This window comes from Ptychodera flava, chromosome 18 (genome assembly GCF_041260155.1).
Source record: "Ptychodera flava strain L36383 chromosome 18, AS_Pfla_20210202, whole genome shotgun sequence".
NCBI classification, from domain to species: Eukaryota; Metazoa; Hemichordata; class Enteropneusta; family Ptychoderidae; genus Ptychodera; species Ptychodera flava.
The window spans coordinates 33,174,009-33,195,886 of record NC_091945.1 but is presented as its reverse complement, the minus strand read 5'-3'; the positions used below and the strand labels follow the sequence as shown (position 1 = coordinate 33,195,886).

Below are 21,878 nucleotides of genomic sequence, written 5' to 3'. Positions count from 1 at the left end.
CCAAGATAGCATTCCATACTTGCACTATATATCGGAAGAAAATTGTTGACATGTTGTCAGGTAGTAAATCGAATTTAATCCATGTCATTTTCAGGCCAACCAAATTTTTTTCCAGAAATCAAAGTAACAATATTGAATTAAGCATGTTCATCTTTCTTTCTTTGAGTGCTGTTTGGGTTTGGGATATCATATTACAACTAACTTAGAAATCTGTTTGTTATTGTTGTTTATGTTGTTATTTGCTAATAAAGTTGAAGAACACCAATTTGTTGTTGCTTTTGTTAAATCATATTGATAATGTTGTAAATACATGTAACAGAACATAACATATAACAGGGCATCCATAGAATAGAAGACTGATAATAAAAATTCATACAAATATAGTGTAATAAATTATCCTTAATAGATCTTCATTTGATAGAGATCAACCATGTAGGAAAATAATTTGTGTCAAGTATTGTACGTTTTGTGTTGCATTTGCTGATGTGTAACGTTTAGGCCACGGTATTTCTCATAGCTTGCACTTCTGCTAAGCCTAACTTCAATTACAGCATGTCAAGAACCTGCCATTCCATATGTGCTGGTAAAAGCTATGGTAAGACAGGCCTTCACAGACTTGCTAAGAGTAATAAGACAGAAGATACCTGTACTTGCATTCAAATCAAAGTGTACCGAGAAGAGAATGTGGAGGGTCACACTTGAATATTTCCTGGAACAGTTTTGTACACTAAAAGCAATGCTTTTTGAAAGGGTGGACAACTTTGAAATTCCAGTGAAACCCCCCGCAGTGTTCCAATTTCAGATCGAACCCCATATCCAATTGCAACTTCCAGGTCCCTCTTATATCCATTTTAATACCCAGGAACAACATCACTGCATCAAAGATAAAAGGTAAAAGGATGCTGCCCTCTATGGTGAATATTTTCATTGCTATATGACCAGAGATGTTTGTGAAAGCTAAAGTCACCCCAATGTTTTCCTTATCATCATAGAGAATATGCACATAATGGATTCTGTATTTCCGTACTATTGAGCCAACTGCAGTACTTGATATAATCATGGAGGTACACACGAAACGTTCATACCTCCATGACATAATGAACTGAACATGTCCTCAGATCTGTAAGATATATGTCAGACTCTGAGATGGACTACAAAGATTGTCCATGGGCCATTTCTGCAACATAAGTTGAACATGCCATCTAGCCCTTGTATTTCCTTTCATCACCATTCCCTGACTGAAAGGTCCAGCTGTCACCATGGTGTTAACAGAATGCTATACTGAAGCTCAGTAATATCAGGGCTGGCACCTACACAATGAGAAAATAAATGACAATACAAAAAGACATAAAATGTTGCATAAAATTTAATTGTTGTATTAAATAATTAATAAAACAGTCATGTATTGTCATCATTTAAAAACATTTCACCAAGGAGTGACATTCTACTCTGGAAAGTTCTTGCTGGACATGTAAAATTTGTAGTGAGTACTTCAGTATTTACTGCAGATGGTTTTTGTTTCTTGTTTAAATAATTTTTCAATGACTGTAGTTTATCAACGTTGCTCCCTTTCAGGCTTTTCAAAAGTTTTTTAAAGTTCTCTTGCTCTGTTGCTTGTGTACAGCACTTCAAAGCTGCTAGATCTATCGGATGAGCTTCCGTATTAAAAATGTAACTGCCGGTATTCACAATACACTCTCCACTGGCGTGTTGTAGGATGTCTCCGTGACCACCATCATTGTGTATGAAGTTGTCCTCGTCAAATAATAGGTACAGATATTTGGTGGTTTCAGCTAGAAAAAATGATTCCATTCGATTATCTTGCTGATGAGTGTTGACATTTTTGATCTGAAATAAAATCAACAATCCAATTAGAAATATATTCATTGGGAAATATGAAATAAATATCTTCTATCAGTAATTTTTTCTATGGTGACATTTTAGTATAACATAACAAGCCCTTGGCATATGTGTAAATAGATCTTCAGATATATTTCTTCCCTTTGACGATGGAAAGAAACGACTGTTGTTGTTGAATAAAGTGATAGTTCAATGTTTCAATGTACTTTGAGTGAAATAATAACATACCCTAAAATTTGGAGACCAGAGTAATATTTATAATGTTAATATTTGTCCACCCAAGTTATACAACAATGTCACTAACCAATACTTTATTTATCGATATTTTTCTTCTCTGTAGAGTCACTTTATCAAAAAGCTATTTATTTCACTGTTTGATTGGCAATTTTTACTTATGAATTCAACAAACCTTCAGGACTTAAATATTGTCATCAACTTAGGAAATGTATTTAATATATCAAGAATTGAAGGTGTAGTACATACATGTAGATGATGAAAGTTAGCACTTACTGAGCTGTATCCACATTTTGTCTTGGCACTGGCTTCGATAGATTCCAATATGTCTCTGCCAACTTCCAGTAGAAATGGATCTTTAGTGGCTTTGTACAAGTACATCGCACTCTCAACCAATTCTACCAACAAATAAATCATAATTTTTCAATGATTGTTACACTGATTAATCAATAAAATAAACTTTTCAACTAAAATATAAACTTGCCTATGATCAGCTCTATCATGGTGTTACAGTCTATAAAGTGTCTAGTATTTAAAATTGTATATTATCTCATTTCTGTCATCTTTGCTTGCATATCAATACAGGACTGATTCAACATTTCAAGGAACCATGAGAAACAAAGTTGACTTTATCCCAGTCTGTGATTGCTGGTTAGATCAGCAAAGCCTTTAAATACATACTGGTACAACCGTGAGGACAGAAATATCAATCACATCAGTACACTAGTTTACCTATGGATAATTGGTATCTGTGAAGTACATACACATTTTGTAGTTTTGGCAATGTATATGAAGTTTAAGTTTGTGCTACAAATATTGCCAGCATCTACCGGAATAAGTTATCTATGTAGAACATGAGTTTGTCCTCATTAACATCACTCATCATGACAGATGGCAATGATGTTACAATGAGATAATTTTCATCTGACTGATGAATCAAAGGTTTGAAGACAGAGTCAATATGATCAGTTAATAAATGCTACTACAGTTCACAGGTAATTATACTGGGGGTTTTCATTTCTACAACAGCAACATCACAGTAGATGACAACAGAAATGCTAACAAGAGTTCAAAAACATGTACTCATGTTCTCAAAGCAGTGTAGAAACACTGAAAAGATTGTTCAGTTGTTGATGAATACATTAACCCTTTGAGTGCCAAGCCGGATTTTGCTGCCTTTAAAAATATAACGCAAACAATCTTTTCGAGATATTTCCCAACATTTTGATCAAACACTGTAGCAAATGAAAATTTATGCCCATTTGGTCAAATGTTGCACTAAAATTTTGGAGGGAAAAACTAGACCACTCAAAGAACACAATGTCTTTACTTACCAGGTCTAAGTGGATATCCTTCTCTCTTCTCAACAGGCAAACCATTGACAATGCTGTAAAACTCTGGGATAAAACCTAACTGTCTCCACACCTGATGATAATTATGCATGGTTTTCATGGCCTCATCAATGTTACCACACATACTCTGCAATTCAAAAGATTGATTGATTGATTGATTGATTGGTTGATTGATTAAGGATTTACAGAAACTGGAACTGAAATTGACATCAGTGTGTCATACAAATCTTGTTGCTGGAGGTTCACCACACACACAGTGAGTGTTACCTTGTTATTGAAACTTGATTCAGCTTCACAAATTCAAAATACCACAAGGTCTGCAGAAAAACTAGTTCATTGTTTATTGTCATTTTAGTGGATTGACTTGTTTACTTACTGACTATGCTAGAAGTGATAGAAATCGGAAGGAAAACTATTTATAAAGGATACTTGGAGACGCGTCCTACTAATTACTGCCCGTGACTGCCCGTAGCTACCTGAGGACTACTTGAGGACTGCCCGAGGAAAATTAGGCCAAATTTCGCCCATTTTAACACTAAGCCAATAGGTTTAATTTATATCATGCCCGGCCGATCAAAAATATCATTGATTTGGCGTTAACCTGATGATTTCTCCGGCCGTTTTGGAACTCAGAAGACGCCGGACTTGAAGGACATCACCAGCTTGATAGTGAGATCATACCATTCAGTGCAAGAGGTGGTGCAATATCTTAGCCGCGCACGTGCAGCTTGACAGCCCAACACCCCTTGCACTGAATGGTATGATCTCACAATCAAAGCTGGGGACGTCTTTCTTGTCGATAATCCAGCGTCCAAAACCACCAGAGAAAACATCAGGTGAACGCCAAATCAATGATATTTTTGGTTAGCAGGACATAATATAACTTGAACTTATTGGCTTAATGTTAAACTTGGCTAAATTTGGCGTACTTTTTCCTCGGGCAGCCCTCGGGCAGTCCTCAGGCAGCTATAGGCAGTCACGGGCAGTAATTAGTAGGACCATTGGAGACACTTATCATAAAAATTTGCAGACATGAAATGTTATAAGATGTATCCTGAACTTTTCATTCATCAAATTATAAAGATAAAAAGTATAGTGTTTTCCCTTTTTATTAGCGTTTGCCTGCTTTAACAACAGATGCATCATGTCATTTCAGTCTATGTATTGAGAAAACAGCACTGAATACTGCAGTCTTCATGAGGCGCATAATTCTCAGTGAAAATAAAAAAAAAAAACCACCCCATATAATACATTTCACACTTTTGAACTTTTTTTAGGGGGGATTGTTTTGATCTAAACAAAAGAGTTTTATTTCTTGAACTTTAAGCGACAATCTGAGGCGGTCCCTTAAACTCAAAGTAGTGCAGTGATTATGGCTCTTCTATAAGACAGAATACTGCTGAAATGCTCTAGAAATTCTAAAATCCTAACTAATTTTAATATGTAAAAATTTTGTTAGCAGTGTAAAGACTGAAAATCTCATTCTTGCAAGCCAGGGCTTTTTTCCGCTCCACAAACCTATGCAATTAAAATCAAGTAACGTAAAGAGCGGTTGCTGTAGAGAGGCCTGTTGTGTATGACAACGGATAAAATCTGAACTTTCTAGTACCAATTCCAGAGGATATAGAGGGTAGTACCGGGTATCTTATTCCACATAAAAGGGTTTCATGCAACAGGAAATGGGAAGTGATGGAAATAAGAATAAACAGGAAATAGATTTTCCAGGAACCAGATATATCATATTGCATCTACTCCCAGGCAAGTTTAATTGGCAAGTGACACACAGCCTCAGACACTATCAACTCCCAGAGAAGTGACAAGTGACACACAGCCTCACACAATAACCACAGAGCAGGAGAGATACGTAAGTATCCAAAAACTCATGGTACATTTTTATAATTTCAGAGTCTTCATCCCTGAATAACAATATTATAATAGGGCTGTCTGTCCTTTTCACAAAGGCAAACATTCTTCTAGCCTTCAACTTTTTCAAAGTTAAAAAACAATGTTTAAACATGCACAAATCAAGCATGATTTCATATCAACACACATGTTTTGGTCAAATTTAAGCCCTGTAAAATTTTACTTTTTTTCACCCTTTTTTTTTTACTTGCTTTTGAAATATTTGCAATCTTGTTGCCAGTGTAACCTCTAACTTACTAGTCAAATGTTTACAACTCTGACTTTGTATTCACTATTATGACAAACTGGGTTCACGCTGCTTGCTGACCCAAATCTTGTATTTTGTGTTCATCCAATGCGCTATTCGTGTTTCAGATTCAAGCAAACTAGAAAATCAATGATCTATTTGCAGGATGCAATCACTACACCCATTAAATTCTATTGAATTTCTTAACTTGCAATGTTTTCTAAAACACAACAACTGTAACGCGATACTTTCAATGACAAGTTTGATGTTTGAAATATGCAACTGAATATAAGCCATCACGCACGTATCAGAACTTTGTAGTACCGTTACTTCCTCAAGGCTTGCATGTATCAACTGCCAAAGCTTCAATTAAGCAATTTAAGTTACTCTGAACGAACATGTCACTTATAGGACCAAAAATTTGTTCTGCAAATTTTAAAAACATTTTTAATAGCCATATACCAGTCAGTGTGCCCTCTATGCCTATTTGACAAGCCATGACCTATGAATATTCTCTGTGACGCAAGAAAATTTTGAATAGAAAATTATACATTGTGACTCAGGAAAATTTCACAAATTTCTCAATTGACTCAAAAGTTTCCTGAAATTTATCTTGTTAGAGGGCACACTGATATCTGTATATAGTTTACTTCAAATATGAAATGAAATTTCATGGGCAATGAAACGTTTAGGTTTTTAAAGGTCAAATTACCCTTGTAAAAATGATAAACTTTTACTCTTCAAATCGATGGAAAAACATCCATGCCAGCAGGAGGCCAATGAATATATAAAATATTTTTTTTCATATTTCATTATAGAGCATCAAGGTATAAGGACTAGTACAGATCAAGACAAAATGACTATGAGCATAAATATCTTGTTATTGTTGTTGTGTGTTGGCTACACATATTCACAAGATCGAAGTGAATGTAATGCTTGCTGCCAAGGTACACCAGGAATTCCAGGTAATTAATGATATACATGTATAACATTTCATGTGTTAAAATGTATTTGCGTTTATGATATGAAACAATATTAATATATGATACGACACAGCAATGGTGAAAGGCTAGCGGTATGTATTTGTCATCATAATCATTGTGCATAACGTAACTGTACAAGCTAGCTGTATAGCCATACTATCAGTACCAAAATTTGTTCAGACATTATAATAGTGTTGAACTCAAAAGTCTGTAGTTATGAGTTTATGGCTTTGAAATGAAATGAATCTGAGTAGTGTATTTCTAACAGCTTTGTGTTGCATGGCTACACAGCTCATATCCTGTGCTGTACACTGGTGAAAAGTTAATGGAAGGGGAAGATTGGCTCATAATGACCTTGCCATGTGAGGGCTAAAGGGCACGCCTAGTGTTGCTTAGTGAAACTTGGGTCTAACTGGCGATGTCACTCTTTTTAAGGGATTGTGTACGGTCCCCAGGATCTGTGTGTTACTGGCTATGATAGTCTGAACATAATGCAACTACTCACTATAATACATGTATTGCTTGTTCAAAAAGCCAATAGGAGTGTTTTAAATCATATGATGGCATGAAATCTTTAAGAATCATTTCTACCATTATGGCAGGTTCTCCAGGACATAATGGATTGAATGGAAGTCCAGGAGTGAAGGGTGAACAAGGAGAGGCGGGAGAGCCAGGATTGATGGGTCCACAAGGATTTGGCGCACCAGGAAAAGCTGGTCCACCTGGAGCACCTGGCCAGAAAGGTGAACCAGCCATCCCAGCCAATCAACAGTCAGCATTCAGCGTTACCAGGACAACATCATTACAAGCTGAAGAAAACATTGCCATCCCATTTGACACAGTTTTGACAAATGTTGGCAACAACTACGACAAGGACACCTCCAAGTTTACTTGCACCATAGCTGGAACTTATGTCTTCATGTTTTCTTTGAGAAAGGGTATTGATGATGGTCCAACTTATGCTAATCTGATGTTGAATGATAACATAGTGGTGTCAGTTTGGGACGATGATATATCCCATGATATGGTTGGTAATAGTGCTATATTGCAGTTACAGGCAGGGGATGAAGTCTGGCTCAGATTATGGGCTGGATACTCCATACATAGCAATGAAAATGTCTACTGCTCCTTTTCAGGTTTCTTACTCTATGCCCAGTAAGCAATTTGCTCTATATCACAAAATAACTCTTTCACTTTCTATTTCAATAAGGAAGAATTAACAGCAGACAATTCCTAAACACTCTTTTATGACTTTTAGGAACATTCAGAAAAAATTACCTCACACTCACAACATTGTCGGCCTGCCTCCATGCGTACATTTTCATATATTTGAGTAGATACTTCCAGTTACTTATAATGATTACATCAGTTCTGTTCAAAATGTAATTGAAGGGGGATTTGGATCTCACAACAATTCTGCTACTCTAAAAACACATTTTATGAATTATGCACTATCAAGTCACCTCTGCAGAAATATTTCCTAGCTTATATTTTTATATTTTCATCAATATATGATAGCTTCTTTAAAAATCTCTTTACTGATTTTGATGGCAAATAGTATTTTGATGGCAAATAGTGTTGTATATGAATTATTCTTCATATGATTGCCTGATCTTTCCCAGTGGTATTTTTATCAAGAAACATTCTTTCTTTTGCATCTTCAAATTTGGAATACTACAAATCAGTATATCTCCCTGGAAAATGTGATCTGGTTGAAACTAAATTCAGGGAAGTGTGAATGAAAGTATGTTGTTGTGTTCTAACTTCCTAAGCACTTGTTCAGTGGTCAAAATAGAGAGTATAAGATTATTTAGCATTATACGCTGTCATATGTACGTAGCCTTTAGGGGACATATTGAACAGCAGGTAGCTATTACTTTTGATTATTTTTTTTTCATTATTTTGGTTTTCAATATCAACTACAGTTTTTTTTCTACTTCAAAATCATAATCATACTGAGACACACAGTATTCAGCTTGTCAACTGAATCTGTGCATGACCGGTGTACAATGCAGTGTTATTGTTGATAAGTAAGTTCTGGTCCTTACTAGAATTCAATTGACTTGCAATTGACATACAAAACAAAAATAGTGAAAAAATACAGCTACTGGCCCTTTTATTACTTGTGCTCACATTTCTCTGTGCAATTGTAAACAATGAGAATGAGGAGACACTCAACAGTGACAGCATTAAGGCCACCTCAACCCTATTACCTTCATCTCCCCAGTATGAGGTAAACCTTTACTACGTGAAACACCAGGGATCCTGTACCACAATTAGGTGGTGAAGGGGTCAAATGTGTGGGTAAGCTGTGCCTAGCATAACACACAACCAAGCTATTAAGCATGACTGTACATTCAAAGGGGGAAATGTCACTTTATTCAGATCAATGGAAGAAAAAAATTCTCAATAATAGAATTTCTTTATAAGTTCATGTGGCAAAATTTAAAACAAAATTTTAAAAACACCTAGTATAGAAATCATTGCCTTGGATTATTTTATTGATAAAAATAACTTTGTTGTGTTTCTTACCTGGATTCCTGGCCAGAAAGCTTCTAATGATTGGAATATTGGCATGGTTACATGTCCTTTCTTCATGTTAACCCACATATACCAGTCATCATGCTTTATGTACTGCTTTACAACTTTCTCATATTCTGTTTAAATAAAAACAAAACGTACACCAAATTGCAGAATACGTGGTAGTATGCACTGTAGCACTATTAATAGGGAGGCCAACTGAAATTTTGAAATGTTCAATCTGCATTTTAATTAATGTAGTTTTTTAGATTTCAATGAGAGAAGCTAAACATTTTTTTAATTTTCGAAATTGGATGAACGGTTACAATTTTATAGATTTTTAAAACATTCACTTTTACTCTTTCTGTAGAAAGACAATACATATAATAACAATGGGAACAATGGGACAAAAATGAAGGAGTTTTAGCTGAAATTTACAGTAAATTTGCTGTAACTTTGTTAATAAAACATCTTTTTGTACCAAATTTGGCATGGAGATAGATTTCAATGGCACACACAAATGTATCCTAAAATTACGCGATTACGATGGTGGCCATATTGGATTATCCATGGCAACGGATGAACGACACTTAACGAGAAATGACAAAATGAAAATATTAAGCTCAAATGGCATAAGTGATATATCAAATTGAAGGTCTTTTTGAGCTGATGACACTTTTGAATAGCTCTACTGCATTAAAACTACCTACAAAAAGTATTTTATCCAAATAAAGGCTTTCAAAACATCACCACTGGGGCCATGTGGAGTTTTGACATTATTTGGTAAAGGCTTCTTCAGTTTTATCAGTTTCTGAACATTTGAAACTTAGAATTTAATTTAAGGATTATTGGTTAAAACTATGTTCCAAATTATTGATCATCTTTAAAATTCAGGAGTAAATTGAATGAGAAGTCGATGTTTGGAGGTGCTAAAAATTGCACACTTGTCATGGTAAAGTTATCAGCAACTAAGATGGTCTCATCATACCACCTGTCAGACATGCAAATTTCCTTTGTTACAAACATTTAAAAAAATCAATACCCTTTCTTTTGCCAACACAGATGCAACTTATTCCCTTAGTTTCCTTGAAAATATTGTGTATGGCTGTCAAAAATCTATGTCGACAAAATCACAAAATTGCTATCTCCTCTGCGCAAAAGGGATTGATCTTCTCATTATTCACCGTGAGAAATTAGAGAATTATGATTATCAAAACTATGGTCCCAGAATTTTGATATATGGACCAAGCTGTTCTGTGTACAGAAGAAATTTGCTCCAGTTCAATGAGTGATCTCCGTGTGTACGGATCATGGAGAATTGTGGGGAGCCTCACTTACTGTGAAGCGTGGTCAATATCTCCGTCAATAAATACGTGAGCTGTTCAAAATTTCTCATTTTTCTAGCAAAAATTCAAAAGAAATAATGATAAACTGCGTACTAGAGGACGTTTCACTGAGAGTTGGTCGGGTTAGGTCTCAGAAAAATCGCTCTCAATTTTTTGTCTTGGATTTGGTCATATACACTGCCCTATGTTGGTGAAGAACCTTATATCGCGAGAAAGAGCGAGATCTGGGCTTTCAAATGAGTATTCGATGTAAGGGATGTTTTGATTGGCTCACCTTCAAAAATGCGTTTCAAAATCAGTGATGTAAATATTAGGTGCTGCCATGTTTCAGATCGCCGTTCCCGGTACCGTTTCTAGCTCAGTTTTGCAGTTTATTCACAAAGTAAGTAGTTCATATAAAGAAATAAAAAACATATGAGAGAATAGCTGCATTTTTAATTTTTAGCCTCATGTATTTTTTTCCACAATTTTCTTTCCCGTTATCGATGTTTTTCAATTTTGAACATGACTGAGTCACTGGTGATTGAGTGTAAATTCAGCACGTCCTGGGCGACCTGCTGGCCTCCCTGTACCACTGTTAATGCTAGAGGACAGACTTTCAGAAATACAGCATACAAAAGTCTTCAAAAATCCTGCTATTCTGACTGCCATATACTTCAAGTTGATTGGGCAAAATGTCAACAGCCCTGGTATACAAGGAAGCCATACTGCATAGGCTGGATGTCATTATAGTTAAGGGGAAGGGGCTACACTGCACATTGAGCTGTAGCATAAATGTTATCACATCTGACCAACACAATTTTTCATGTTGGTTTCACTATTGGCATTCAATGATACACAATACACTTGCCTCAAACCTGATTCAATGCCATCAACCAGAAACTGTCGATCATGTGACCATAGTTCTAACTGCATCCACTTTGGTTGAATGTTGGTGAAAAGATACATTCAGGATTTGAATATAGAAATAACGGGCGACGCACTGACCATTAATGTTTCTTTGTGGGCAAGGGCGAGAGGAAAGCCAAAAATTAACGGGCGAGGCTTGCCGAGCCCGTTAATTTGGCTTTCCTCGAGCCCGGGCCCACAAATAAACATTAATGGTCAGAGCGAAGTCTGTTATTTCCATTATATTATCAGCAAACCCAAGAAAACCGTCAAAATTTCCAAAAATTTCAGGAGCGAACGACAACTCGGCCCCAGAAACTAAGCAATACGCGACGCACTGTCACGCGCGCTGTAAAAAAATGGCAAATCCGGGGATGTTTTCAGAAAAAAGTATCTCAACTTGACCTACAAGTGCTCCATTTTATTTTGTGATTGATTATGATTTACGTTTCAGCTGTAAAGTTATGATACTTTGAGTTGTTAATCTTATTATTCATATTCACGGGCATGTAAACAAACCAGTACTGTGTATTTGTGGTCAGTCACGTGGTTCAGCTCGACCAATCAAAATGCGACGGGCAGGGCATGGTAATATAATTGAGAATACCATACACATGTTCAAGGTACATTTAGGATCTTGTTCCAGTAGTACAACTGAAAGACAATTATCCTTGATTTAATATTAGCCAAGTTCTTGTGACTCTCTAAACATTGTAACCCCTTATGTATTATATCATAAACAACAAAACTTTTAGCAAACATTACATTGCAATCTGGGTTATTACAAAGCACACATAACGTGAAAAAATGCCAAAATGGCTGTGTGCAATTTTATGTAAACTGAACAGGATAAATTATGACATTGCCTACATGTATAAAACATGACATTGTCAGATTTTCCTGTTATTCCATAACATACAGACATGACAAGAGGAAGTGTTCCACGAACTGATGATTCATTGCTATTTCATTCATCCTTCTTGCAGAATGAAATAAACAATCTTGGTACTTCTAATTCAAAACAAAAGTAATTGCTATTACAAATACAAACTTTGTTTCTCACTTCCTTCATAGCTATTCCATGGTGGATCTACTAGTAATCACGAGCCATATAGTAATCAAATTATGGAAAACAATACGGCTATACTATTACAATTACAGCAAAGATTGGAGTTGAAATGGAAAGTGTAAAATAGAGGGACACACATGATATGAGCACACATGAAGCAGATTTTAGCATGCTGTGTAACAACCTACCTGTAAACATCTCCATCAGTTTTGGATTATTGAGTAGTAAACTTCCTTTGACAAGATATTCCAAATAAGAATCAACACCGGCACCAATGCCTGAATCCAAGGCTATCCACTGACCTGTTTTCACATCAATATGGTTACCCACCTACAGAAAATATCAGTCAATCATTAGATAGCTCATTTATATTATATCATAACACTCTTGTCCTTTAAAAATGTCAAAAAAAGCCAAGCAATGCACAGAAATTTTAATTTGTGTGATGAATGAAGTCCATGCATATGGAAAGTCTGTGCATATGGAAAACGTTATTTAATATTATTACATCACCAGCAGATCGTTTAAAATATATCATTATAAAAATTTCAAAAAATGATTACATTCACTATTTTCTTGAGAGGATTGCTCTCAATAACATGTACTTGCTCCGATCAAACAACAAAATGTTGGGTAATAAGGAAAACAGGGAAAATGTTCTTCTTAAGGTAAAGGGCGACGATTCGGACGCGCACAGGCTTTAGAACGTTTCTGCGCAGATTTAACTCCAGTTTGCCGCAAATGGGTTATTTTGTAGCGCATGTATTTACATCACCTGTCATTGTTGAAATTGCGCTTTACCTAATTTTTTGACCCAGTGTCTTAGAAATACATGTGATCTATAACCTTGTCATATTTTGACCCCCTAGGAAGCTGGTTTTTATTCAATATGAGCGAAAATTAACATTTCTCTCCCATTTATATGGCGCAAATTACCCATTCACCTGGAGATATTGTTAAAAAGTAGCGTGGTGACACCCTTTATTAAAAGTGTAAACTAAATGGTATTATGTCAGGAGTTTATTCGCCAAGTTTGGTCAAAATGACACCATTCAAAGCGACAGGAAGAAAGTTCGAAAATTATGTAGTGATATAATTTCGACATCGTCATTTTGTAATCGATACTTATGTTAAAATTCCTTCCAACATCATGAAAACTATACATTCGATAGATATGGACCTTAAGTCTTGGTATTTATTAAAATTAACTCATTTGCTAAGCGTTTTATAATTGCTTTCTTTAGTTTAAGTGAATTATATCATTTTTATTTATTTTAACGACGCCATTTTAATGTCCGTTTCCATGGAAACAAGCGTGGTGACCCCCATTTTTTATTTCATTTTTGCACTTGCACAACTTCCAAGAATATTTGTGCAAAGTTTCAAGAAAATGACACCACAACTTAATTTTGACGTAATTCGTAGTACTTCTTCTTAACCATTACAAATAAGCTAGGAAATCCATGAATTTCTTGGTGTTTTATTACCAATCAACAATTTCAAACCACTTGTGTCTTAACACAGTACATAAGGGAGTGGATGACTAGATTGGAAAATGGTAAGATTTATGACATAACTACTACAGTGAGAATTAACCAGCTGCTATTTCTCAATTTGAAATACAATGTATGGTAGTAAGTACCTTATAATAACAGATTTTATAAAACTATGAGCAGTAGAAATTTCCTGAAGAAGTGCAGACTTATACCAGGGAAGTGAGCATGCTAAACCACCTACATGTTATGTATACATTGTTCATTCTGGAATGGTTCCCAGCACTTTGACAAATAAGGCCTCTATGACAGTAAATATTTGACAAAAGACTCAGTTTCATGGGCCAAAGATTGGACAATGCTACATGACAGGGGAATGCCGACAGGCACTTAATTCACATCTGTGTCCATAATATCTCACACACTACAAACACTGCATCCAAAGGTATGAAATATAATAATCTCCTACATTCAAAAATACTCTGTATACTATTTATTACAACTAAAATGGTCTAAGTGGCAGGGGAGATCATCAGCTTTTGAAAACTCATATCCATGCAAAACTTGGAAAAACTGAGGAATAAGGGGATTCTACACACATTACATAATGTGTCTGACATCCAAGGAGCTGTTCTTAGTCACGGTGCTTGTGATCAGTTCTGACATCAAGGCAGTATATCAATCCTTGCCAATAATTTCTGAGTGTCTTGATTTAAGATGTTGTAACAATAACACGTCACGTGGTTGCCGGAAATCACATCCCACAACGGGCACTCTGTTGTTCTGAATTGATTGTCTGAATGAACTAAGCAGCTTATATGTAAATGCGAACTTTGATGATATCTTTGATGATAACTTTGTAAGAAATTTATAACAGAATGCCGTTGAGATTGAATGCCGACTTAGCTACAACACCAGATCAAGGTCGGACCGTGTCAAAGTGAACGTCATAAGCGACCACATCGACCGCATTCTTTCGACGCTAAACGTCGCGACTGAACGACGCACGCATACGCGTATGTACGCTCGCGCGACCTGCACTGTGTCTTTTCACATGATGATATATATACATAAGGGTGTGCAAATCATTTCCGGACGATATTATTTACGATGATTTGAGTCGAATTCCGTCAAGAAAACGACGTATGAAATTTGAAATGGCATCGTAGCACACATCAAGTTATGAAAATGACAGACATGTAGTAGATATTCAAAACATGAGCGAGAATAAATGCGTCGCTAATCCTGACTATGTGCGTTACAAATTGCCGTTATAAGGTAGCCACTTTGGATGTTCAAACGTCGCAAAATACGCTAATATGGCAAATGCCGTTCTGTGGTCTCGTCATGCGCAGAAGAAAGGACATATTTTTTATTTCTCTTCGTAGTAAAAACCTTCCAATATAATATTCCAAAGAAGAACATTTAATTTTTTTTTCAGTTTTAGTGAAAGCCTTTCAATAGAACCCGAAAGATTATTTCAAATGTGCATTTCTTTTTACTCAGTCTGTTTTGGTCGTACGGAACGTGAACAAGCCTTGCAGGTCAAGGGTTACATTTTCACATTTTTTTCTTTGTTTTCATTCTATATTTTACGTTCTATCGTCAGTGAGTTACATTGCAAAAATAAAAAATTTGTTTACCTTTTGCGGACGTTTTAGAGGGTAATAGTATCTGTCCCCCCTGTCCCCCCTTTTTTTGTAACGCACATCGTCAGGTTCCATGTTCATATGAGCATACCCTTGTATATATACATTTCTGAGGCCGGGACAGCAGACGACAGTTCAGAGGCGCTCGCGTGCATAGCTGTCATCGCGTGCACGTTCCATACTCAGCCACCGCGCTCATGTACGCAGCAGTCATAGCAACGTACCATCGTCATTCTCCGCCGCACTTCGAATACGCGCTTCATGATTGCCGTAAATACGCGCTTGTAAGAACTCTGCCGTGCATGCTGCGGTGCAGAATGACCGGGAGTGAGAGAAAGAATAATCAGTTGGGTGAACCAGTACAATGCGACTGTTTCTTTTGTATTAATAATACTTCATTTTTGTTGAAGCTTTTTATTTTTTAAAATCATGATGTAAGTTCTCCAGCGGCAAACGGAAACTAAAATACGAAATCATGTTTACACACTTATACACCATCATTTAAGAACAACAGAATGCCCGTGATCCCACAAGAACGTTTGACTACATTTGAAAAGTTGATAAAGTGTAAATAAGCAAACTAAAAGATGCGGTATCCCTCTGAATTCCACTGTTACTGAGTTTCCTAAACCAGTTACCCATGTATCAAAGTCTAATAGCGAAACACTGTAAACATACTTACCAACCCGATTTCTGATCTGTACAGCCACAGTGATTCTAATGCTTTTAAAGCCGTCTCCTCAAAGATTGGATTGCCTGTCAGATGACTTAGTGTTCCAAATTCAATGATATAGGTAGCAACACAGGCTGTACAGGTCACTGGGGTCTCATTGTCAGGTACTCCATACTCTAAGTTGACAGTGCCATAGGGCATACCAGTAGGGGTATCAAATGCTGTGTAAAAAACAAAAAAATAAAAACATTGTGTTTAAATAGTACTGTTCATGGTTATACGTTTATTAATAAATATAGCTGCTCTCATGCAACAAAGGGCATGACTGCTTGAAATGCAGACACATTTTTCATATTGCATGTGTGGCTGTTGTTGCAGCTTGTAGTTTGAGCCCAAAAAATATCTTTTAGTGTACACAGCAACAATAGCATTTGCCCACTAGGTTGTATTTTCATCATTCTTGCATGTGTAATTTTCAAAAGTGTAATAAACATATGCACACAAATATTTATTTTTGCATGTTAATGAGATAACAATTACATCATTTGCAAACAGCCCTATTGGCTACTTTCATGACTACAGCATAACTCCACATCCAGTATAAGAATAAGAATCTGCTGGTTCATTGAACATTCTGTAGTACACAACCATTACTGAATTTTATATTGAAAGTCTACTCTCACGTTCTACAGCAAAGTATTTCACATTTCTTGTAGCAAAATGTTAGATTTTGAATGATATGCGCCACCAAAAATACTAACATAGAGGGTTTACGGTGATGAAGTTGGCATTGAGACTTCTATTCTTGAGAAAAGGCTTTAAGTTCTTCATACTTTCTTTAGCTAAATTATGATTTTATGGAACAAAGATGGAAACAACCTGTAAGAGTTCTATCAACAAAATCTCCAAGACAGTGAGGCAACACAAAGATTAACATGATAAGTCTAGTACCACTCATTGCACATACCTGGTAACAACCTTTTCGCCACATCTTGTGCTAAATCTAACAATGGTCCACCACATGGCCAGCTAGGATCTACTTTGATTCCAGCTTGTTTGGAGAGAAGATGGGCAGACAATAGGCCACCAATCACTGGTAAGGAAATAGTACATTGGTTCAATTAAAATCTGTTGACAAACTTGAAATGTATCAAAACAGTGATTAGATGTTATGTGAAACAGAATGCTAAACATTCAAGAAATGTGTATTCCTTGAAGCCACACAAAAAATGAGAATCCTAATTGATGAGTCCTATGGTCCTATGACCTGATTAATTAGTACAGACTTAATTTGCCCCCAATATTGCTTGTATTACTGTAGCTACCAGTGCATAAGATACATTCATAAATTCAACTTTTTCCTAACTTCCTGTGACACTTCACTTGTAAATTATGTACAAGAACAATGAAAATTTGGGGGAGGGTAACTTTTGGATATGATAGCCCCTGGGTGACAATACTATAAATCATTGTTCATCAACATTGTCCAGCAGTTAACCTTGTCCAAGCAATTAAATATAGGTGCACTATTTATTTAGTCTTAAACATCTGCTGGTCCAATGTACCAAATAAGAGTGGTCTAGATAGCTAAGAGCCCATACAAGTTGATTTGTACACTCCCGTTTACTTGCAATTCTTTGAATACTGTAATTTTCTTATCCTAGCAAATCTTAGCATATGCGAGAATTATACCTCTGATGTTGGTTTCAAAGACAGATACGTCTATGTCAGTATCAAAGCGGAGTTCTTTGGTCAATATGTTGGCAACTCGTTGGAATTCACTGTGATTACCCATGATGGCCAGAGTGTCCAATGCATCGATCAGCGTGAGAGAGTAACTGAAAATGTAAGACAAAGACAAGAAAATTTACGGGAAGAATGTATCATTATTTTGGAAAAACCATGGAAACGTGAGATCTTAACCCTTTGAACCCGGCTTGGACATAAATGTCCAATGACGTCATAGAGTACCAGGGGGTCAGGGTGCAAAGGGTTAATCAGACATAAAGTATAATACAAGTATTAATTTGTCTATGATAACATCACATTGTCAATCATAACATAAATTATTGACAACAATAATATTAATTTGCCAATTAATATTTCATTGATAACACTAATTTGTCAATGATAACATAAATTTGTCAATGATAACATAAGTTTATCAATGATAATATTGCATACTGTATATGATGCATTGTGATAGCATGGCCCATTACTTTGTATTTCAAGCCTACACCCTAGAGACTAAAATGAAAATGTTGGTGCACAACAGAACAGAAATAAGCTAAATGATCATAAGTTAAAGATAGTGTTCCCCGTGATGGATAACGTATCATTCAACATTACCCAACTAGCAATGTTTGTATTTATTTATAACGAAGACAGGTAAATTACTGCCGTATTGGGGAATGATGACAGAGATGTCGGACAGTAACAATAGCTCAAGATAACATGATTGTTATTTGTATTATTTTAATATTTCACACTTACATTGTTGTGATTCATAGAGTATTGAAAGCTTGTTATATGTGAATACCAGGTGAATGAATCAGTTTCAGAAATTAACCTTTGTGAAAATGCATAATGAAAAGCAAGTGTTCAAACTTGTTTGTTTCATAGAGATTTTCAACTTGTGATAGGACATTCCAAAGCTGAAAGTAGAAAAATAGTGAAATTTTCATAGAATCTGCAGCCACGCATTCAGTCTGTAAAAAGAACAACTGTCTTCCTGGCATTTATGGTTACCTTCCCCATGTGTCAGTGCCATCACATGTAATGGGTCTCAATTCGTCCAGTGGGTAAGCATGGCGCAGGTAATTGTCATATGCATATGTAAACATGGATCGACTTCTCTCTCTGCAAAATATAATCATTGACAAAAAGTGAGTGGTATCTTAAACCAAGGAAAGCACTTCCATCACATATTGATATCAGCCAATTATTGATTAAAATTACACATCTTGTTTGCCATCAGCAATTTACTCAATTTTTTCAAATCAATACCGAAACTATGACAAACAATGTGTTGTCAAGAGAAATTTGTAAACTTAAAATGTAATATTGATTGAAAGGGTATGGTGTTTGAAAATTGTGCATTTAATTTTATACTGATACCGTTGTAGAGTATATCGGGTCTCATTACCAAGAAAATCAATAATGATGTTCTTCAGGAGTATCTGACACTGAGGGCGCTGGTCTGTTACCAGTTGAGCTCAGTTATCCCCAGGATACTTGTTCAATAGGGCTGTTTCACAAATTATGTTATTGCTTTCTCATTAACATGCAAAAATAAATTTGTTGCACAGATCGTGCAAGAAAGCCAAGTCTGTGATTCCGGGTGAAACTCCGCTGTATAGCGTTCACTCCACTCATCGCGTCTACTCGACACTCACGCGCGCGTTTCACATGAAAGCAGAATACAAATCATTGCGTTCACTCCACTCAAACATTCACAAATCACAGACTTGAACCAAGTCTATACTTTGGGATATTTTGATATGTATTCATTTTGATACAGATTCGCTTATCCTGAAATAAAGTATAATTATTATTATTATTATTATTATTATCGTATATCAGCTCAGACTACCAGCTGCAACAACATTAACACATGCAAGACTACAAAATTTGTCTACATTTCAAGCAGCAGGGTCTGATGTCACATGCATGCAGCTACATTTAGCAACAAACCTGTAACCATGAATGGCTATTGAAATTTATGAATCATCAGAGAGTACAATCCTATCACACGATCACTGCTTAGTCAAAAATCATGAATGATAGCTCAAACTTTTACTAAAATCTACATGTATTTGGACAACTGTATTTGCCATATTCACTCATTTTTAAATCAAATAATTCAACATAGAAATTGAAAGAATTGAGATAATATTTCAAGAGAGAGGTCTATAGTGTTTGGGAGAGTTAGTTTTAGTTTTAACCATGTAATACATACATATTTATGTCATGTAAGCTTATTGTACACATCCCAATACACTATGTACCGGTACATATGCAGACTCAAACATGATGGGTTTAATACTGTACTGGCAATATCCAAGGGTTTTGCAAGCTGTATCTGTCATCATGTTTTTAATATCTGAATAGAAATTTGCCCCAGCAATAGCATTAGTGTACAGCTAGCTCAAGTTGAAGAAGGAAACAAGGGTACACTAAAGACAGTATGTCTACAATACTTTTTAGACTTGTGACCTCATTGGTATAGCTTCACGTTTACAAGTATGCTAGCACGTGTGCAGTAAAACACCTATCCTATTCAAACTTTCTGAGAAAATATGGTGAAAGATGGACAGTGATTTTAAACCATTCATTATACTCAGATTAAACAGATATGTGTGCATGTGCAACAGACTTGCCAATTGCTAAAAGGCAAAAACGAATGCTCTGCACTGTATGTAAGTTTATACATTCCAAAATAAATTACAAATGTTATTCTTGATGTGATATCGCAGCGGTACTTGTGGCGAACGCGCTCGGATCATTGCTGTCATCGCCACATTCCCACAGGGACCCCATGACCCGAGCGCGTTCGATATACGCCACAAGTACCGCTGCGATATCACAGCTAACTTTCTTCTTGATGAAAACACCCTTGAGTGAACGTTTTGTTGATATCCAATTATCATTCTGATAGTGGTTTTTATATAATTTGTTATCCGATTGTTATTATTATTTCTATCAGAGGCCTGAAGGCTTAAAGAACTCTTACTGAAAAATATAAATGCATGCAGCCTTGCAGGTAACATCATTATTGGCCACTGGGGTGAAGGTTTTGTTTCAATTAAACTTTTTACAATATTCTCATTATAATTTATATATAATTGTTAGATTATCATCATCATCACCGCCCTGTAATGGGATTTTAAATCACGGACCTATTATTCGTTCCAACACATCCATGTGTATTGCTGGTTCGATATCTATTTGCAGTTTTCTCCATCACACTTGCCGGCCTATTACAATCTCTTACAATCTCTGATAGTGATATCGTACTTCACAATGATACAACAAGCTCCAGTAAAATGTAGAGTGTACTTCGCAGGTCACTTCAATCGCAAAAGTGTCACCGAATCAACGTCTGGATTTGTAAATTTCAGCCTGGGGCAAGTTTACATCTGTCACACTAGTATCAAACCCTATGATCGGAGCGTCCACCGTGGACCGGAAGACAGACAGACCTCCGGGAAGACAGACCTCAACGATGACTCTATCCTCCTCAGCGAGCTCCGCCTCCCCTCCTCAATTATAAATATCAATAAGTTTTCGGGCACCCTTACCGAAGTCGTTCGATTTCTGCGCGCGAGAAGTCTGGTTTTGAATACACTGGTGTTAACACAACCCAAATGAGCATATATTTGACGAGGAGAACGGCAGTTTTCAAATGCGGCACAAACTCACAGGATGGCCAGACTGTCTTGTGCCTGGACGTCGCCATTTTCCCAAATGGACTCTACCATTTGTTGAAGAAAGGGGTTTGAAAGAATTGTCGGGTACCGGTAATCATTTTCATACTTGGTATCTCGCCATTTAAACGGCTGAAGAGGCGTTCTCCGTATTTTTATGGATCGCGCAAAAATTATAAATATGTCAGCGTGCTTTTTTTTTTAATACCTTATTTTGCTGAGCTTACCCATCCGCA

General features: G+C 36.2%; 3 protein-coding genes across 5 annotated transcripts in view; 2 read left to right on the top strand and 1 right to left on the bottom strand.

Moving 5' to 3' along the window:
• LOC139117439 (WD repeat domain phosphoinositide-interacting protein 4-like) overlaps positions 1-21,878 on the top strand; it is a 277,044-nt gene that overhangs the window by 230,290 nt on the left and 24,876 nt on the right. The window lies entirely within an intron of this gene.
• LOC139117436 (ER degradation-enhancing alpha-mannosidase-like protein 2) lies at positions 1,349-21,685 on the bottom strand. 3 transcript variants are annotated; one of them, XM_070680548.1, is made up of 10 exons: positions 21,517-21,685; positions 18,965-19,075; positions 17,909-18,054; positions 17,184-17,309; positions 16,226-16,437; positions 12,590-12,731; positions 9,111-9,235; positions 3,429-3,573; positions 2,371-2,492; positions 1,349-1,848 (listed from the first exon to the last, which is right to left on the bottom strand). In XM_070680548.1, the coding sequence occupies exons 1-10, from the start codon at positions 21,672-21,674 to the stop codon at positions 1,399-1,401; spliced, it is 1,737 nt and encodes a 578-aa protein (XP_070536649.1). In that variant the 5' UTR covers positions 21,675-21,685; the 3' UTR covers positions 1,349-1,398. The 3 variants fall into 3 exon arrangements, with proteins under 3 accessions (XP_070536649.1, XP_070536651.1, XP_070536652.1); XM_070680550.1 differs by having other exon boundaries at positions 21,638-21,679; XM_070680551.1 differs by having other exon boundaries at positions 1,528-1,793; positions 21,517-21,674.
• LOC139117441 (complement C1q tumor necrosis factor-related protein 3-like) lies at positions 4,207-9,266 on the top strand. The gene is made up of 3 exons (XM_070680558.1): positions 4,207-5,310; positions 6,414-6,560; positions 7,181-9,266. Exons 2-3 carry the CDS (start codon positions 6,452-6,454, stop codon positions 7,735-7,737), a joined length of 666 nt encoding a protein of 221 aa, XP_070536659.1. The 5' UTR covers positions 4,207-5,310; positions 6,414-6,451; the 3' UTR covers positions 7,738-9,266.

Bases quoted from the DNA above. Each gene is read 5' to 3' on its own strand.
- LOC139117441 (XM_070680558.1), top strand. From the start codon at position 6,452: ATGACTATGAGCATAAATATCTTGTTATTGTTGTTGTGTGTTGGCTAC. The intron at 6,561-7,180 runs GTAATTAATGAT...CCATTATGGCAG, and splicing joins AGGTACACCAGGAATTCCAG to GTTCTCCAGGACATAATGGA.
- LOC139117436 (XM_070680548.1), bottom strand. From the start codon at position 21,674: ATGGCGACGTCCAGGCACAAGACAGTCTGGCCATCCTGTGAGTTTGTG. The intron at 16,438-17,183 runs GTATGTGCAATG...TTTTTTACACAG, and splicing joins GGCGAAAAGGTTGTTACCAG to CATTTGATACCCCTACTGGT. The intron at 1,849-2,370 runs GTAAGTGCTAAC...ATTTTATTTCAG, and splicing joins CAAAATGTGGATACAGCTCA to ATCAAAAATGTCAACACTCA.